Genomic DNA, 13,965 nt, shown 5'->3' on the forward strand with positions numbered 1-13,965 from the left:
CAAGCCCAGTTGCGTCCCATTTTTGATAAACCCCAGTTGCGTCCCACTTGTGATACCCTACCGAGCTGCGAGCAGTTCGTGCAGCTAGCTAACTGCTTGCACCACCTAATTCCTGCCGCATAGTTATAGGCCTTTTGTGACGTGTGTTGCGTCTGCGCACTGCATCTAGAATTTACTTACAGGGTCAAGTCTTCACAATTCCGCATTCTGCCCTTTCTCCTGTTGTGAGCCGCAAGCTGAAGCAAGTGTTAATTGCATCAAAGATGCAGGCGGATATGGTGCGCATGCGTGATAGTGTTTGTTTTTTTTGATGCGCCTAAAATGGACTTTGCGTCCGACTCTAAATGAGGTCCTTTATGTGCTCTGCCATTACATCCTCATTGGTGTCTCGTACATCACAGATGCAATATTAACCCTGCAACCTGATTACTGGGTTGGTAGAATATTGAGTGTGAATCCTTCACACATGTCTCACTCCTGCTATGCATTTACAGATTTCTTATGTAGTTAGACTTTGTCCACAATATTTGTACTGCCTTTGTGTTCACAGAGACTGAGACTAGGGGAATAACTCTTAACTCTGTGCCAAAATACCTAACTGAACTATTCCTGTGTACCAGACTTTCACTTTGACCACAGTGTTTCATGTTATACTGACCCTCCAGTGTACCAGACCCTTAGTTGTGCCTTTGACTATGAGCTGCATAAATCCCTCTGTTATTGTCCTTATTACAGATCCCAAGCAAGCTATTCTATATATTAACTGCAGAACTTTGACTTGATTCTCTCTAGTGAATTGTGTCTAAAACATTGGTGAAGCCTGCTGTCATTACTATTCCCCAGAGTGTTACACAACTTTTTCTAAGGCTAGCTCTACGTGGACAATCAGACATCTTACTAATAAAGATCTAATATTGTTACATTGTGGCCACCAGCAACTTGGACCCAAATTCAAAGTTACCGACTACTCAACCCTGGGCTATACCTAACCAAGTGCAGATTAGAGACATAAGTGTGCCTGATATTGCACTGAAATGAAATGAGAAGATTGAGTTTTGCAGGAGATGATTATTTATATGTGCTGGCAGGGTGGAGAAGGTGCATTTAGGGAGACTTTCCCAATTTTACTTGTAGACACACAGAATTTTGTTTTAAGTAGGCACATAGTCCGTATTTACCCCACGAAAGGACTGATCATCTTTGGCTGATCAGATGCGCTAGAAACCCATCCTTTTCGCTGTATATTTTACATGATGCATTTAGCACATTTTATTTGTGAGTTGAAGTGTAACAAACAATATATACCACAAGGGTATGTAATGGGGAAGCCTAGGTGACCTCCCGAACATCATCATTGGCGGAACAAATTCCATAGCACCATACAGCAAGGAATAGAAACACTATTAACAACTATTGGCCAAATAGATTTCCTTTACAGATGCATTTTCACTTGAATTTGTACTTGCGTCTTGTCACGCAACACCAAACGCCAGTGTATATGAGATCTAAGAAGCCAAAATAAATGCACATCTAAGGGAAGCATCAAATGAGGGTAAAACTCATAACTCCTCTTCCATATGTTGTTGTGTTTTCCCCACTCTCACTGCATTTATTTAGTTTGTTCATATTTTCCTTATTACATTCACCTTTTTATTGTGTTGCTTCTCTTTATATTTCTCCTCTTTGGTATAATTCTTCTTGATTACCAAATGCATTGTTTTCCTAATCCCTATTCCATAATTTTCTTGACAAATTTCCTAAAGGGTAATTGTTATATGACCTTTTTCATGTAACCAGTTTAATCTCTTCTTCAGATGTTCTGATGTTCTGGTGTGTGTGTGTGTCTTTTAGAATATAAACTATAAGTAAGCTTTTACAGTGAGTAAATGTGATATTAATTTGTGGTTTAGTACTTGAATTACATAACGTATCAGTGTTTTCATGTGAGGGAAGATGATCGGGTAAAGTAACTAGGTTGACATGTGGCAAATCTAACTCTTAGTAGTATTTATTAAACAATAAAAAGACCTTATTTCATATTCCAGATGGTACAGTCCATTGGCATCGTCCAGAATTCTCAGATGAATCCCACAAAGTAAGGGTCCCTCATAGTAGGGCCCCATCTATTGAAGTTGAGATGACTTCCTACGTACTGCTGGCCATAATGGGCAAAACAAAGGTCACTGATGAGGATATAACAGCTGCCACTAAAGTGGTTACTTGGCTCGTACAACAGCAGAATCCCAATGGTGGATTCTCATCCACTCAGGTAGATTTCATGTCACATCTGTATTATTCACCCTTTTCTCCCTCGTTTTTTTTTTCTTTCTTCTAGCGTCTCTCTATATTTATTATTTTCACATATCTACTACATACTAAAATTGTAAAATAAGTAACAAACATATAAAGTAAGAAAATTAAAAAATATATGAAATTTAAAACAGCCAATAGAAATACAAGAAGCCTGTTGCCCCTGTCTCATTCATTAGACCACCTTGGTCCAAGTCTATTGTCTCTATATATTTATTCCTTTCTTATATCTACTACAGTACTAGAGCTACAACATAAGTAGTAACAAGTACATATACTGTAGAAAAAGGAAATTACAAAATGTATGTAAATACAAACTGTCAGTGGGAATGCAAGAGGCAGGCTGGGTTGGACCACCCTAGGCCCAAATGCAGCCCTGATTTTCCTATTCTGACATTCCATTTTAGGTACATATTCTGTGGCTTGAGTTTTTTGTTCCAATACAGGAAGCGAATAAACCTTCCGCAGACCCTTCCTTACCTTTTACTATATTTTGTGTTACAGGATACCGTAGTTGCTCTCCAAGCTCTCTCCCTCTATGGTTATCATGCTCTCAGCCATGATGGTCCTCGTGACATCTCCGTCACCCAGGACAGCGCTCCAGTTGTAAATCTCCATGTAGAGGACTCAAACCGCCTGCTCCTGCAGCGTGTCGCTTTGCCCAACGTCCCAGGAGATTATACCGTCACAGTCAGTGGGTCTGGGTGTGTGTATACGCAGGTAAGTTGCCACAAATATAACCTTCCAACACATAATTCATGGCATATTGGGTTAACAAAGTCTTTGGCTTTCTGTTATGAACATCTTAAAAGACCATTATATCCCAACATTGACATTTTCAGGTATGGACCATGAAGGTATAATACGTTGTAGAGCCATGGGCCTTGGTTTCTGCCAAAACACATGGGCTTATTGAGCAAGTTGATAGAGTTTGCCAAAAAGCAGATTACACATAAGCAGGGTTGGGCTGAGTCTGGTGTTCCTAGCAAAATACAGAGCAGTCAAATTGGTGCTCCTAATTTTGTGGAGCAATACATAAACTAGATTTGAATTTTCTTAGCAATATTATTTAACTAAAGATGAAAAAGTGGAGATGTTACAATACGACAGAGAAGCAAATTTCCCAATGCACTCCTATTACTAATGTAATAAAAAGCTTCACACTTACAACATTGGCACAAATAATTAAGACAGTCCCCATATCCCTTACTTTTGTGATTAAATAAGACGAGCAGTATTTTAAGAGAAAAACATAAAAGGCGAGAAGCACACCACAGTGTTTTGGGCAGTTTATTGGGTATGCTTCCTAATGACCTCCATTCTTTAGGGTTAATCTGACATTTCACTGCATCTCTACTAAAAAGTAAAGTATTACGTAGAACGCTGCAATAGACAGCTTCAACTTCCCCCATGTTGTTAGGACAGTTGCTGAGAAAGAGTTGTTGTGACATCGTTACCCCTGCCCTTGTGTATGACTCAACCAATCCACACTGTGCATTCCTGAAAAGTTTGTCTATAATTCTTTGTTTAGAGAAGCACCTCCCGCATAAAATACTATTGTAGTATCAAATCATTGAACTGTGGAATATATTGGTCTGCTGAGTGATTAGTTTCCTTCATTCAATGTCATTTCTCAACAACAACAAACAATTAAGGAAGACATGCAATATAAAGTAGAGATTGTGGTCCAATAAATGGAAATACTTTGTGTTGGACACTTATTCATGTTAAATTCATACCAAGAAGTTTGTGAATTGATGGACTTGCAGTCCTTGAAGCACAGACATACTTAATGTAGTTGATTGAAAGCCTTCTACAAATAATGTATTTCCATAGTTAATAATTATTCAAACAAAAACTTGGTGTTTATTTAATCAAACCTGCAAAGTCAATGGTTGCACATAACACCAATAAAACAAGAAATACATACAAGTGCTTATCTGAGGACACCATAATATATTAACTGGCAAACTAATTATCAACAGCATCAATGGCTGCAAAATCCATATTTCAGCACATCAGTAAGACAAAGAGAAGATTCATACTATGAGATGTAAATGGAATATATATACACACATACGTTATCATGCGAATATGTCCTTTTCTTTGGAAAAATGTTACCAAAGTCTTATTATCTCCCACCTTAACCACTGCAACCTTTTGCTATCTGGTGTTCACCTCACAAACTATCCCCTGCTTCAATTCATATTGAATGTCACAGCAAGACTACACTGGCTCCCCATGCCTTTAAGAATATTTAAATTACTTTCCTAAAAAGTCATTAACAACAACATCCCATCATAGATCTCAAATCTCATCAAAATACTCTCCCTCTCACTCTCTTAGATCTACCTCGACCTGCACCTCGCTTAATCTCTGGTAACCACCTCTCACCTACAAAATGTCTCCCATGCTACCATCCACTTATGGAATTACCTTCCACGTCTGATCAGACTCTCCCACGTGCTTTAATTCTTTAAATGCTCTCTGAAAACCCTGTAAGCTCTGATTTCATTATGAGAGTTTACCCTACTCCCACCTATTCTACTCACACTAAGGCATCCTCACAACTGTCCCAATCTCCACTCTGAGCCACATTTGCTCCTCTTCTTATGCTGTGCCCTACTCCAATTAGAATGTAAACTCTCTCTCCCTACCCTTTGTTTTCATGTCCGTATTTATTTTGTCAACCATGTATGTCCATGTTCTAAGTAAGTCCTCTTTTCCCAATGCACAACACTGCCGAGCACTGTGGTATCAAACAAATGTACAATAATAATTATCATCGATATTTGCACCTTCAAATGATACTACAATAAAGGCGAGACCCAGATTATAGTGAGCATGCCCTTGTTATACTTGGGATGCTTTTTCACATCCCTTTCTTCCCCCAATTCACTTCTCCAGGATGAAGGACGCACAAGTGTCAGATGTGAGCTACTCTGCATTCTTACATATGCCTGTGGGCTCTTTGTGAGAAGGCGTAGAGCAAATTCACACAATTTATACAAGGCATAATACTCACTCTGCATCAGTCTCATTGTTTCATTAAACACCTAAGCTTTTTGTGCTTCTCTACACCCTTATTTGCTCGAAGACCACCACCATTTGCCTAGTCCTATAAGTAGCTCACAAGCATTGTGGTTGGAAGATATAGAAAATTCTTTACACAAATACATTTTAATTAGAAATAGTTTGTCAATCTCGTCAAACACTTTCTTACAACAGGTCCTATAAAGTTTAATCCATGTATGTGCACAAATGACATAAATACAACTATTTCCAATTTTACTATTGCATAGGAATCTAATTTCACACAAATAAACATTGTGTGTCCCAACCTGCTGGCTGGAATGGTCCAGCTGGTATGAACAAGATGAATGAACTCTTTGTGTTACAGACTAGCTTGAGATATAACGTACCCCATCCGGAGGGTGATGCCCCATTCACCATCACAGTAACTACGGAGCCTGAGACCTGTGACATCAAATCTCTAAAATCATTTGGCATAGCTGTCAATGTAAGGTGAGTTATATACAGGTGTGGTTTTCTCTATCATCCTTCATATTATTACAAACTTACCGTATGTGGTACAAGTATTATTACTCTATGGAGAGCATGTTCTGCATTATTACTCTTATTCCACCAACACAACCTACATCCCATTCTTTGTACTTGTTTCCACACACAGGGGAGGTTGGATTTGCAGATGAAATCTCATCTCTGCTGTAGGCATAAGCACATTAAGGCTTACCTTCAAGAGTGCACCTAGCACTAAACTGTGACTGCTCACAAAAAGGCACAAATATGATTTCACTCTTGATATAAAAAATTCAATGTAATTAAACTCAATCACAAATTCCTGGTGAAAACACAATTGCATACAGTGAAAGTATATTACGACCCACAAACTGGAAGCAGTTGCTGCAAATGAATTATCATACAAAACATTGCGTATCAGCAATTGGGATACCGATTATATGCAAAGGAGGTGTCAACAAGTGAAAATTAATTAAAATCTTTATTCACAGCTACATCGGGAAGAGGGAGCACTCAAATATGGCTTTAGTTGAAATAAAGCTTCCGTCTGGATACATCCCAGTAAAGCCTTCTGTCAAACAGGTAAATACACAAGTAACCTGTCAATTATAGGTTTACTGACCGTAAACTAGATCATTCACCTTTATCTCATTTTTTTCTAGCTAACTCATCATCAATTGATTAAGAAAACAGAAACTAATCCTAATAAAGTTATTGTGTACTTTGAAAAGGTGAGTTCTGTCTTATTTCACATATTATTGACTTGACGGACCTAATAACAGCAAATACACATAGAGTATTGGAAGACTGACCTCTCCTCATCTGACTGCATATCGGACGATAGAGCTTGAGAACAGAGGTTATGTTAGGTAGTGCACTGGCAGCTAATTAATTTACGGGTCAAATGAAAATGTAATGATTTCCTCAGAGTTAAAAGAAGTGTCAGTATTTCCATACTGTGCTTCTAAATTACCACTAATACAAAGAATCAATTTAAACAAGGTATTTAATTACCTGACTATAAATAATGTAGTGAATTTTACACTTGTTTAAGATAGATGTAGGAAGGAGTGAATGAAAGAAATTTATAATAAATATATATTCACCAATTCTCCTTAAGAAACAAGTAAAATTCAATTAATATAATAAGGCTGACATACACAAATTGGGACTTCCATTAAAATGATTGAATATTCTAGCTAACACTCAACAGGCCTTCTAGCTTTTATTGTTTGTATTTCAGATTGGTAATGTATAGACCAGAATACCCAGGGCAGGCCACAGGTATAGTAGCACCATGTGGGAGAATTTTTGGTGAGCCTCCCCCCCACCCCTTGAACTAAATTTACAAATTATAACTTTATTAACTGTAGGGGGGGGGGGGGGCATTAACTGAAAAAATCTCTCAAAAGAGAAATGAAGGCACACCAGGGATTCTCAATGAAGTAATTGAAATAATGCAATATATATATATATATTAGGGATGAGCGCGCTCGGATTTCTGAAATCCGAGCCCACCCGAACGTTGCGGATCCGAGTCGGATCCGAGACAGATCCGGGTATTGGCGCCAAATTCAAAAGTGAAACTGAGGCTCTGACTCATAATCCCGTTGTCGGATCTCGCGATACTCGGATCCTATAAATTCCCCGCTAGTCGCCGCCATCTTCACTCGGGCATTGATCAGGGTAGAGGGAGGGTGTGTTAGGTGGTCCTCTGTGCTGTTTAGTTCTGTGCTGTTTAGTTCTGTGCTGTTTAGTGCTGTGCTGTTTAGTGCTGTGCTGTGCTGTGCTGTGCTGTGTTCTGCAGTATCAGTCCAGTGGTGCTGTGTGCTGTGCTCTGTCCTTCTGAGGTCAGTGGTGCTGCTGGGTCCTGTGCTGTGTCCTGTTCAGTCCAGTGGTGCTGTGTCCTGTGCTCTGTGCTTCTAAGGGCATAGTTATTTCCCCAATATTCCCCTGTGTTTAAAAAAATAAAAAAAAGTTTTTTTTATAAAATACCAAAAACTACTTTAATATTTTTTAATTACCACAAAATTTTCACAACCAATCCTGCAGTATAAGCCCATTGGTACTGCAATATTACCAAGTTCACACATTCAGCAGTAAAAGTCCAGTGGTACTGCAATATTACAAAGTTTACACATTCTGCAGTATCAGTCCAGTGGTGCTGTGTCCTGTGCTCTGTCCTGCTGAGTTCCGTAGTGCTGCTGGGTCCTGTGCCGTGTCCTGTTCAGTCCAGTGGTGCTGTGTCCTGTGCTCTGTGCTTCTAAGGGCATAGTTATTTCCCCATTATTCCCAAGTTTGTAAAAAATAAAAAAAAAGTAAAAAAAAATAAAAAAATTAAAAAAAAAAAAAAATATATAATAATTATAACCAAATTTGCAAAACCAATCCAGCATTATAAGTCCATTGGTACTGCAATATTACCAAGTTCACACATTCAGCAGTAAAAGTCCAGTGGTACTGCAATATTACAAAGTTTACACATTCTGCAGTATCAGTCCAGTGGTGCTGTGTCCTGTGCTCTGTCCTGCTGAGTTCCGTAGTGCTGCTGGGTCCTGTGCCGTGTCCTGTTCAGTCCAGTGGTGCTGTGTCCTGTGCTCTGTGCTTCTAAGGGCATAGTTATTTCCCCATTATTCCCAAGTTTGTAAAAAATAAAAAAAAAGTAAAAAAAAATAAAAAATTAAAAAAAAAAAAAATATATATAATAATTATAACCAAATTTGCAAAACCAATCCAGCATTATAAGTCCATTGGTACTGCAATATTACCAAGTTCACACATTCAGCAGTAAAAGTCCAGTGGTACTGCAATATTACAAAGTTTACACATTCTGCAGTATCAGTCCAGTGGTGCTGTGTCCTGTGCTCTGTCCTGCTGAGTTCCGTAGTGCTGCTGGGTCCTGTGCCGTGTCCTGTTCAGTCCAGTGGTGCTGTGTCCTGTGCTCTGTGCTTCTAAGGGCATAGTTATTTCCCCATTATTCCCAAGTTTGTAAAAAATAAAAAAAAAGTAAAAAAAAATAAAAAATTTAAAAAAAAAAAATATATATAATAATTATAACCAAATTTGCAAAACCAATCCAGCATTATAAGTCCATTGGTACTGCAATATTACCAAGTTCACACATTCTGCAGTATCTTGTGCTACATATAATGGAGACCAAAAATTTGGAGGATAAAGTAGGGAAAGATCAAGACCCACTTCCTCCTAATGCTGAAGCTGCTGCCACTAGTCATGACATAGACGATGAAATGCCATCAACGTCGTCTTCCAAGCCCGATGCCCAATCTCGTAGTACCGGGCATGTAAAATCCAAAAAGCCCAAGTTAAGAAAAAGTAGCAAAAAGAGAAACTTAAAATCATCTGAGGAGAAACGTAAAGTTGCCAATATGCCATTTACGACACGGAGTGGCAAGGAACGGCTTAGGCCCTGGCCCGTGTTCATGACTAGTGGTTCAGCTTCACCCACGGATCTTAGCCCTCCTCCTCCTCCCCCCCCCTACAAAAAATTGAAGAGAGTTATGCTGTCAGCAACAAAACAGCAAACAACTCTGCCTTCTAAAGAGAAATTATCACAAATCCCCAAGGCGAGTCCAAGCGTGTTGGTGGTTGTCAAGCCTGACCTTCCCATCACTGTACGGGAAGAGGTGGCTCGGGAGGAGGCTATTGATGATGTAGCTGGCGCTGTGGAGGAACTTGATGATGAGGATGGTGATGTGGTTATTGTAAATGAGGCACCAGGGGGGGAAACAGCTGATGTCCATGGGATGAAAAAGCCCATCGTCATGCCTGGTCAGAAGACCAAAAAATGCACCTCTTCGGTCTGGAGTTATTTTTATCCAAATCCAGACAACCAATGTATGGCAATATGTAGCTTATGTAAAGCTCAAATAAGCAGGGGTAAGGATCTTGCCCACCTAGGAACATCCTCCCTTATACGTCACCTGAATAACCTTCATAGTTCAGTGGTTAGTTCAGGAACTGGGGCTAGGACCCTCATCGGTACAGGGACACCTAAATCCCGTGGTCCAGTTGGATACACACCAGCAACACCCTCCTCGTCAACTTCCTCCACAATCTCCATCAGATTCAGTCCTGCAGCCCAAGTCACCAGCCAGACTGAGTCCTCCTCAATACGGGATTCATCCGAGGAATCCTGCAGCGGTACGCCTACTACTGCCACTGCTGCTGTTGCTGCTGTTAGTCGGTCATCTTCCCAGAGGGGAAGTCGTAAGACCGCTAAGTCTTTCACCAAACAATTGACCGTCCAACAGTCGTTTGCCATGACCACCAAATACGATAGTAGTCACCCTATTGCAAAGCGTATAACTGCGGCTGTAACTGCAATGTTGGTGTTAGACGTGCGCCCGGTGTCCGCCATCAGTGGAGTGGGATTTAGAGGGTTGATGGAGGTATTGTGTCCCCGGTACCAAATCCCCTCGAGATTCCACTTCACTAGGCAGGCGATACCAAAAATGTACAGAGAAGTACGATCAAGTGTCCTCAGTGCTCTTAAAAATGCGGTTGTACCCACTGTCCACTTAACCACGGACATGTGGACAAGTGGTTCTGGGCAAACGAAGGACTATATGACTGTGACAGCCCACTGGGTAGATGCATCCCCTTCCGCAGCAACAGCAACAGCTGCATCAGTAGCAGCATCTACAAAATGGCTGCTCATGCAAAGGCAGGCAACATTGTGCATTACAGGCTTTAATAAGAGGCACAACGCTGCCAACATATTAGAGAAAATGAGGGAAATTATCTCCCAGTGGCTTACCCCACTTAGACTCTCATGGGGATTTGTGGTGTCAGACAATGCCAGTAACATTGTGCGGGCATTAAATATGGGCAATTTCCAGCACGTCCCATGTTTTGCCCACACCATTAATTTGGTGGTGCAGCATTACCTCAAGAGTGACAGGGGTGTGCAGGAGATGCTTGCGGTGGCCCGCAAAATTGCTGGACACTTTCGGCATTCAGCCAGTGCCTACCGCAGACTAGAGGCACATCAGAAAAGCTTGAACCTGCCCTGCCATCACCTCAAACAAGAGGTTGTGACGCGCTGGAACTCCACCCTCTATATGCTGCAGAGGATGGAGGAGCAGCAAAAGGCCATTCAGGCCTACACAGCCACCTACGACATAGGCAAAGGAGTGGGGATGCGCCTGAGTCAAGCGCAGTGGAGACTGATTTCCGTGTTGTGCAAGGTTCTGCAGCCATTTGAACTTGCCACACGAGAAGTCAGTTCCGACACTGCCAGCTTGAGTCAGGTCATTCCCCTGATCAGGCTGTTGCAGAAGCAGCTGGAGAAAGTGAGGGAGGAGCTGGTAAGCCATTGCGATTACAGCAAGCATGTAGCTCTTGTGGATGTAGCCCTTCGTACGCTTTGCCAGGATCCGAGGGTGGTCACTCTTTTAAAGTCAGAGGAATACATTCTGGCCACCGTGCTCGATCCTCGGTTTAAAGCGTATGTTGTGTCTCTGTTTCCGGCGGACACAAATCTACAGCGGTGCAAAGACCTGCTGGTCAGGAGATTGTCCTCTGAAGAGGACCGTGACATGCCAACAGCTCCACCCTCATTTTCTTCCACATCTATGGCTGCGAGGAAAAAGCTCAGTTTTCCCAAAAGAGGCACTGGCGGGGATGCTGATAACATCTGGTCCGGACTGAAGGACCTGCCAACCATTGCAGACATGTCTACTCTCGCTGCATTGGATGCTGTCACAATAGAAAAAATTGTGGATGATTACTTTGCTGACACCATCCAAGTAGACATGTCAGACAGTCCATATTGTTACTGGCAGGAAAAAAAGGCAGTTTGGAAGCCCCTGTACAAACTGGCTCTATTTTACCTGAGTTGTCCCCCCTCCAGTGTGTACTCGGAAAGAGTTTTTAGTGCAGCGGGGAACCTGGTCAGTGAGCGGCGAAGGAGGTTGCTTCCTCACAACGTTGAAAAAATGATGTTTATAAAAATGAATAATCAATTCCTCAATGAAGTACAGCACTGCCCTCCAGATACTACAGAGGGACCTGTGGTTGTGGAGTCCAGCGGGGACGAATTGATAATGTGTGATGAGGAGGAAGTAGACACTGTAGGGGGAGAGGAATCAGAGGTTGAGGATGAGGACGACATCTTGCCTCAGTAGAGCCTGTTTAGTCTGTACAGGGAGAGATGAATAGCTTTTTTGGTGTGGGGGCCCAAACAAACCAATCATTTCAGTCAAAGTTGTTTGGTAGGCCCTGTCGCTGAAATGATTGGTTTGTTAAAGTGTGCATGTCCTATTTCAACAGCAGACCTCTCAACTGCAGCTCATCCCTCCTCTGCGGGGATAATGTCTCCTGTGCTCTGACACGTCACTCTGTGTACTCTCAGCCTCAGGATCTGACACTACAGCTACCATGCCTCTTGTAGCAGCCCTCACTCCAGGGCCTCTTCCATGTGCAGTGTCCCCCTCTCTCTTGGGTTCACTATAGTGGCATGGAGTTCTCCCCCTCATCCAGGGCACACATTCCTTGCCCTGGCTCAGTCACCACGCTCAGACTTCCAGGCAATGCTGGGGGAGCCTGGGAGCTTCCACCCCAGGTCCCCAGCTACAACTCTCCTCTCCTGTGTCTTCTCTCTCTTTCTGACACTTGAAAGATCGTGCCTTTAAATGAAAAAGTCAGTCTTGATTGCACGACTATGTGCAAGTGCAACAGGGACATTTTTTTGGGTTTACAAAGTCAAACAGTAACACTACGACCCTGTCTGTCTGGGGTCTGTCAATGACGAATTGTCTGGAGCATGTTTTGAGGAGGTATTGTGGCCCCGGTATCAAATTGGGTACCGGGGCCACCCCACTATGCAGTCCAGATACTTGTTTGGTGGAATTCCGACACGTGGAGGGTTTTTTAATTATATTGTGGCCTCGGTACCAAATTGTGTACCGGGGCCACCACACTACGCAGTCAAGATACTTGTTTGGTGGAATTCAGACCAGTTGAGGGTTTTATTATTATATTGTGTGGACCACTCTATCTATACCACACTACAACTCTATACCACTCTATTTCCTACTTTAATTCTATTTAATTCTATTTCCTACTTTAATTCTATTACTAATTAATTACCATAAAGAGGAACCAAAAAAACCAATTTTACCAAAAGTATAATATGACTTAGACTTACAAACACTACACTTGAAAGATCGTGCCTTTAAATGAAAAAGTCAGTCTTGATTGCACGACTATGTGCAAGTGCAACAGGGACATTTTTTTGGGTTTACAAAGTCAAACAATAACACTACGACCCTGTCTGTCTGGGGTCTGTCAATGACGAATTGTCTGGAGCATGTTTTGAGGAGGTATTGTGGCCCCGGTATCAAATTGGGTACCGGGGCCACCCCACTATGCAGTCCAGATACTTGTTTGGTGGAATTCCGACACGTGGAGGGTTTTTTAATTATATTGTGGCCTCGGTACCAAATTGTGTACCGGGGCCACCACACTACGCAGTCAAGATACTTGTTTGGTGGAATTCAGACCAGTTGAGGGTTTTATTATTATATTGTGTGGACCACTCTATCTATACCACACTACAACTCTATACCACTCTATTTCCTACTTTAATTCTATTTAATTCTATTTCCTACTTTAATTCTATTACTAATTAATTAACATAAAGAGGAACCAAAAAAACCAATTTTACCAAAAGTATAATATGACTTAGACTTACAAACACTACACTTGAAAGATCGTGCCTTTAAATGAAAAAGTAAGTCTTCATTGCACGACTATGTGCAACAGGGACAGTTTTTTTCTTTACAAAGTCAACTAATAACACTTGGACCCTGTCTGTCTTTAACATACTTAATGGGATCTCAATGACGAATTGTCTGTAGCATGTTTGGAGGAGGTATTGTGGCCCCGGTATCAAGTTGGGTACCGGGGCCACCCCACTACGCAGTCCAGATACTTGTTTGGTGGAATTCTGACACGTGGAGGGTGTATTTATTTTATTGTGGCCCCGGTACCAAATTGTGTACCGGGGCCACCACACTACGCAGTCAAGATAGATAGATGCGTATCATAGATAAAGTACATTCAGTGGTGTGGGGCAAATTGAAAAATATTCAA

The 13,965-nt window shown here is 41.5% G+C and overlaps 1 protein-coding gene across 1 annotated transcript in view; it reads left to right on the forward strand.

Moving 5' to 3' along the window:
- The window catches only part of LOC142160968 (alpha-2-macroglobulin-like), a 99,960-nt gene that overhangs the window by 81,525 nt on the left and 4,470 nt on the right, over positions 1-13,965 (forward strand). The window contains exons 29-33 of the mRNA XM_075216125.1: positions 2,046-2,269; positions 2,815-3,030; positions 5,711-5,835; positions 6,342-6,432; positions 6,513-6,581. Coding sequence (XP_075072226.1) covers positions 2,046-2,269; positions 2,815-3,030; positions 5,711-5,835; positions 6,342-6,432; positions 6,513-6,581 — 725 coding nt within the window. The remainder of the gene's footprint in view (positions 1-2,045; positions 2,270-2,814; positions 3,031-5,710; positions 5,836-6,341; positions 6,433-6,512; positions 6,582-13,965) is intronic.

Source organism: Mixophyes fleayi, chromosome 6 (genome assembly GCF_038048845.1).
Source record: "Mixophyes fleayi isolate aMixFle1 chromosome 6, aMixFle1.hap1, whole genome shotgun sequence".
Lineage (NCBI taxonomy): Eukaryota > Metazoa > Chordata > Amphibia > Anura > Limnodynastidae > Mixophyes > Mixophyes fleayi.